Source organism: Apaloderma vittatum, unplaced genomic scaffold (assembly GCF_000703405.1).
Source record: "Apaloderma vittatum isolate BGI_N311 unplaced genomic scaffold, ASM70340v1 scaffold22378, whole genome shotgun sequence".
NCBI lineage: Eukaryota > Metazoa > Chordata > Aves > Trogoniformes > Trogonidae > Apaloderma > Apaloderma vittatum.
The window spans coordinates 21077-27451 of NW_009731522.1; the positions used below are offsets into that span (position 1 = coordinate 21077).

General features: G+C 42.5%; 1 protein-coding gene across 1 annotated transcript; it reads right to left on the minus strand.

The window, feature by feature from the left end:
• Positions 1–2117: 2117 nt before the first annotated feature.
• DMRT3 (doublesex and mab-3 related transcription factor 3) lies at positions 2118–4239 on the minus strand. Its single transcript, XM_009875219.1, has 2 exons — positions 4194–4239; positions 2118–3082 (listed from the first exon to the last, which is right to left on the minus strand). The coding sequence occupies exons 1-2, from the start codon at positions 4237–4239 to the stop codon at positions 2118–2120; spliced, it is 1011 nt and encodes a 336-aa protein (XP_009873521.1).
• Between the last annotated feature and the right edge of the window lie 2136 nt (positions 4240–6375).

The window sequence follows — 6375 nt, forward strand, 5'->3', positions numbered from 1 at the left end:
CTGAATATAATTTGCCAACTGGAAAGAAAAAAAAAAAAAAAAAGACAAAAAAATCATTCAGTGTACAGGAATGTCCATACAAAGATTTCTGCTGGAAAGAAATCTGCTTGGTGCATGAGTTCAAAACCAGAGCTCACGAATCTATCTGGTCTTGTCTAGCCTTTCACACTTAATTTCTCCATGCTGTTGGAGTACAGCATTTCACTGCCTCATCCCGTTCTGTTTGCAAGATCAAACCTATTTTACCCATTACATTTCTCTGTGGAGTGATTGGAAGACTAATCTGTTTATAAGTGCTACATGACTGCAGGCAAATCTGTCAGTACAAAACTGTGATTCTGTGCTTATGAAAATTCCAAATGTTTTCGCATTTACACTTCCATCAGGGAAGCGATTTATTTTCCTTCCTCCTATTCCTGCCTTTGCTTCATAACATTGCTTTTCTGAACAGGTTGGAAAAAATATGCAAGAAAAAGTATATTTCTGTTCATTTATCCCCTAAGGAAAATAAAATCATTTTATTCTCCTTTTATTTTATTCTCCTTTTTGTGTGTATTCAGTGCCCTTATAACTGGGTGCACAAACTTTACAAAGTATGAAACGCCAAAAGAGGACAAAGGCATTCATATCAGCAATGACACCAGATAACATGCCTGATATATATTACAGTTTTAAAGCCCATCTGCTTTAGAGTACAACTTCAGGGCAGCCTCAATTGCTTTTGAGGTGTGGGACTAACCCATACACCTGACAGGCCTGACAGCCATTTCACCTGCATCCAGAGGTGAGTTTTGGAAAAGCCAACTGCCAAGCAGATGAGATCATTTGTGAATGGTTGAAAAAATGGCACTAAAACCTTAACCAAGTTCTAAGTGGACAATTAACTTAGTGACATTCCTCATCAGAAGCAATTCCTAATGTTACTCTGACACACATAAGATAGTGTAATCAATGCATGCAAACATGCAATAAATTTTTCAAACCATTACTTTTCTAGATTCAGGGAAGTTGCCATTTGGCTAAATATTATTTTAAAGAAATGCCTGCTATTATATCCTATTTCAGTTTTTCTACTTCTACAGTATAGGAAAAGAGACGCTTCTGAAGCATTGTGAGAGTCTTATTTTTACTGCGTGCTGTGACTGTAGCAAGCTCTGCTTTAGTCTGCTGAGCTTGGAAGCATCTGCAGTATATACTCAAGAGACCTTGGCTTCCCTGATGACAACATTTGCCTAATCTCAGCTGCAATCTGCAAGGCAGGGAAGCAGAACCCAGACTTGGAGAAAGAGATTTCCCTTGACTGCAGTTGCTGGAGCTGGCCATTTTAACCTCGAATGAGGACTAATCAGCTCTCTTCAGAAATGTTATTTGCCCAGTATAAATGACATAAACCAAGATCATCATCTTAGTTTATTTTTCTAGAGTCCTTAGCATGCTACATTAACCTGACAATGCTTGATCTGGTGCTCATTTCACAATACACTTCATGCAATTCACAGCTGTAATTGGTTTTACACTGACATTACACGTTTCGACCTAACCATGGGAAAAGAATAATTCGTAATATTATTTCTCTGAAAAGTGTCCAAGTCAAGCAGCACAGAAGCAGCTCATGCTAGTTCCATGTGCATAATTTTTCTTCTGCTTTTTCTTTCACTGCAAGGGTGATCAATGACATAAGATTGTAAAGTCCTTCTTTTAGTCCATTTGCAATTGAACTATGTTCATTTGATTTCCTATGTCCTGAGGAGTTCTCTCTTATAAAACAACATTCAAGTATTCTAGTTTAACATCCCCATATTTTCTGAGTTAAGGAACAAAGTAGACCTTGGGCTTCTGTTCCAATTATGAGTCTTCCAGAGTCCCATAATCGATGAACATGAAGTCTTCCTTTGTAACACACACTCAGCACTAAAGCCAGAGTATTGCTATTTGGCATTATCCAGTGAAGTGCAAGAAATTAAATAAGGTATGTCTTTATTGCTATAGTACAATACCAAGCAAAGTCACTTTTAATACAATTTCAAGGGTTTCATAGAGTACTTGTCCCTCCTCTTAGGGCCCAGTAGTTCAGCTGCACTGCAAGTATCACTTAGCCATCACGTTCACATGTCAGTCTAAGATGATGTGTTGAGTATTCTTGAGTCTGAAGAATCAGATCTTTCATCATACTCATCTTCTGTATAAATCGGTTGCTTAGACACAATAGGACACCCGTCATCAGGGATTGAGATTCTAGGATCTTCTGATGAGCGGGAAGGAAGGACAGGTGAGCTTCGGAAAACGCTGGCTGAGTTGCTAGAGAAAGGGCTGACGTACTGGGACCGTAGCTGGTACTGCTGCTGCAGCGTCATAGTGTTCCACAGGGTGACGTCATTGGGCAGGAACGGGCTGGACTGGTTTCTTGCCAAAGTGTTCCTCAGCATCAGCGGGTAGCGTGGTGGCTGAGGGAAAGGGTGCTGCAAAGGTACAGCCAGAGGATTTGGCACGACATTGCTGGAATCAGCAGAAAACCGCAGCGTGTCAGGAACTCTAAATGCTGAGCCCACAGACCACTTGGAAGAGGAAATAGGGTATGAGCTCAGTGTGTGTTCAAAAATGTGCCCACTGGAAGGCAAAACAAGCCCATCAGATTCAGAGGAAGTTCTTTCCCCACCAGCCACCGAAGACCGGCTGGACAGGAGAACCTCTACAGCACTCACCAGATCACCACCACATCCCTTCAGGATCAGCTCCAGCACAGTTGGCTTTTGGTTAGGGAAAATCTTTTTCAAGACTTCAAGTGGAGGTCTGTTGCCTTTCAAACTGAAAGGTAAAGAAACTGTCCCAGAAGGACCTTCTATCAGGAGGTGGTTCTGCTCTGGGTGGTACTTGGGGCTGTCTGGATGGCTCTCTGTGCTCCCACCATTTTTCTGAACTGCATAGCCGACCTCATCCACTGAAACAATTTCAGGGCTTTCAGGGGTGAAGCAGCTTTTGGTTTTAGTCATGTCTGGGGAACTCCTTTGGTCTGTGTCTTTGTCACTGTAGGTCTCAGTATTGTCTGTTCCACTGGCATCACCCAACTGCTCCTCACTCATGTCTGCAAAGAGAAGGCAGGGAAGTTAACCAAAAAAATGAGGCCAAAAGCTTTTACAGACATCCGATGACATAGTCTTCTTAAAGTGAACAGAGCAAGATCCTAGAGGGGAAAAAAGACCATTTTTCACAAATATCCTGTTAAATTTAAGATCTCCTTGCCACATCTCATGAGGACAAAATGGCAAAGTAATAACGTGACCTTGTCTAGGCATTTTATGCTGCTTTGTAGGTACCTGCCTCACTCTCCTGTGTACAAGAAAAGAAGAACTGGTCACTATTTTGCTGCATAAAATACACTATATCAATCCTTTCTCTCTGGTTACAAGGCAGCAACATACAGCTCAAGTGCAAGCTTTCTCAGAGGAACTTCAGCACTTTAACACCGTAACTCCTCAGTAGCACCATATTACTGATTGTGAGTTGAAGATATCCAGAGGGCACTTGGCCTCTACAAGTCCAAAAGCATTGGCAGAACCACTCAATCATGACTACTAACTGAAGGCTAAAGAAGTCTTCAAATAAACCAGTTATTGAGTTCTGGCTTAGCAGAAACCTCTTCATTCCCCAGGAAAAATCACAGGCTTTTCTGCCAAACCCTGTGTCCTGATTGGAGCTAAACAGAACCAATTTTGTTTAGTGATTTTTACTTTTCAACTCAGTCTCTTCTAAGAGGTTGCACTTTCTGAAGTTAACCATGTTTTTGCAGACAGTGTCTGCCACTAGGGATGATAACGCCTGACGATTAGTTACTGCCTAGAATTGGTATGCAGAAAGGCTCTTACTTATACTTGCTTCTATAGTGATCAAGGCCACAGCTAGACCTTGTGTGCCATGCTGGAGGTGTCGAGATATAAAAGGGATCACAAGGAAGAAAAAGGTTGCACCTCCAGTGAGGAACAGACAGGACAGGTGACCAACAAGAGTATTCCATTCCATACATGTCATATTCAGTGTAAAACTGAGGGATCATGGGGGCTAAGTCCTCTTCTTCAATGGCCAACATCCAAGAAGGACTCTGTCAGTTCTTCTGCCTTGATCCTGATTCTTAGTTCCCAAATCCAGCTCCTGTATCCAGCTCCCCCCTGCCCCTGAGCCTGGGGCTTTCCCAGTACCTTCCTGCTCTGCAGCATCAGTGGGGATTGCTATCAGGGAGGGCATTATGCATGTAACTTGTTATTATTGTTGTTTTATTTAAAGCTGGTTAGTTTTCTTTTCCAACCCATAGGTCTCTCTGCCTTATTCCATTTCCCTTCCTGTTTTGGAGAGGGAGAATAATTAGAGAGCGTCTGTCATGGTTTAGTGGCTGGCCCAGCCATAACCCTCAACACCACGGAGCACAGCTGATGTCTTTGCCCATTGGAGCACAAAATCTAGAAAATTCTGGTTTGAAGAGGACTTCTGAAGGCATCTGGTCCAATCTCCTGCTCAAAGCAGGAGAAACATAAAATATAAAGCAGGTTGTTTATGTCATGTTTTAAATAATTCCAAGGATGGCAACTCCACAACCTCTCTCAGCACTTTTTTCACCTACCTTGCTTTTTGTGAGCTAAATTAAGAAGAGCAAGACCTGAGCACAGGGCTGAAAACTTTTGGTCACTTTGGTAACACTAGTCCAGAGTATGGAAACTTTTGAAATAAGAGTGCTTGTCAGAAAGAAGATTGCAGCTTTCACAGTTCATGCACAAGGAAGGCAAGGTACTTGCTAAACATTCTTTACTGTTGTTTTCCAAGAATGCTGCTCTGCTGGCCTTCCTCATACAGCATAATGATGATCTTCCTGGGAAGCGTTGATGTCTGGGAAAGGGGTTGTTATCCAAGCTGCAGCTGAGCCTGCTTTAACTGCACTGTGCTTTTGAACACACATATGTGAAAGAGTATCTGCAGAAACCAATACGACCATTTGCTTATTTCCCCAAGGCCCTGCTGATAAAGAAGCTGTAAGAAGCAAGCAAAGGTTCTCAGAATGTGCTGATGATCAACTCTGCCGAACCGAGATGGAACAAGCTAAAGATGTGAAAGCTCCTGAGACTCGCTTCTTATCATGGACAGTCCTGCTTCCTTCTCACCCCAGAAACAGATAGGGCATGTCTGTCCCCACGCAGAGGGCAAAGTTTAGTGTTGAATACATCAGGCCAAGACAAAGTCTAATAGTGCAATTTACCTACCTTGAGAACGGAGTCAGAGTCTGAGCAAGCTTCTGCTGAGTGAGAAGCCACTATGCTTGAGAGAATGGGAACTATAAATAAATATGAGATCCTGGCAGAGCACAGCCTGACAGCTCGGCAATGGAAGGTTCTCCTCATGAGGATGGCTGTGCCAGGCAGAAATGGTGGGTTATTTTACAGAACTGTGGGATGTTTCTAGTTTGGAAGATGAGCATGGGAGTGGAGCTGAGGAATACAGATGTCCTTATGAATATGTCTTTCTCCTTTAGCAGGATAACCTGTTTTGTGTGCCCATTTTTACGTTGGTTATGCTTTCTGTCAGTGCAAATGGAGAAGCAATAACTCTTCATGCAAGTGTATTACAGAGAAGACAATGTATGCATGCTCTTCTCTATTCGCTCACTGCATCAGCCTTGCCTTAGCAGCCGAAGAGGAATATGGGAAACATTTGCCAGTAGCAAACTGTCAGAGTGTATCCTTTGGAGGAGGTGGTAAAACCTCCGCATAGCTCATCCGTTATTTCAAAAAAAAATTGTGAGGTTTCCTCCTAAACCCTTCATGTGTTCATAACCATTAGTTTATTACAAAAGACGGGATGTTAAGAATAATTCACATCTGTGTGAATGGACAATTTATATTAAAGTCTTACCAGGCAGTCTGAGGACAGCTAATTACCTCTTACCATGTCTTGACAGAGTTAAAGAGGCATTTAAGGAAGATGATGGTCTCAATTTCCACATAAATAGACCGCACTATGTATTGTACCCAATATTGTCAAATGGACCACAGGCAGGCAGAGCGTATTTCAAAGCTCATGGGCTTTTGCAGTCGGTCTTTATGGGCTGGTAACCGTTACAACTGGGGAGCAAATATAAGGGGAAGGGGAACAACAAAACCCCTACCAGTTTAGATCTCCCTAATCCTCTCCTTACCAATCACTATTTTCAGGATGTTTCGGGTTTGATTGGTTTTAAGTATCCATAAAGGCGTCCTTATGTGGCTTGTCTAAAAATTTTCCTCAAATTCTGAAAACTCACCCCGCTGAAGTTTGCGTCTTTACCACCAGAAGGCTGCACGGATCACAGCTCCTGGCCTTACGCAGGGACAGTATCCTCGAACAGCACGGCTG

Bases quoted from the DNA above. Each gene is read 5' to 3' on its own strand.
- DMRT3 (XM_009875219.1), bottom strand. From the start codon at position 4,239: ATGCCCTCCCTGATAGCAATCCCCACTGATGCTGCAGAGCAGGAAG. The intron at 3,083-4,193 runs GTACTGGGAAAG...TTCTCTTTGCAG, and splicing joins TGATGCTGCAGAGCAGGAAG to ACATGAGTGAGGAGCAGTTG.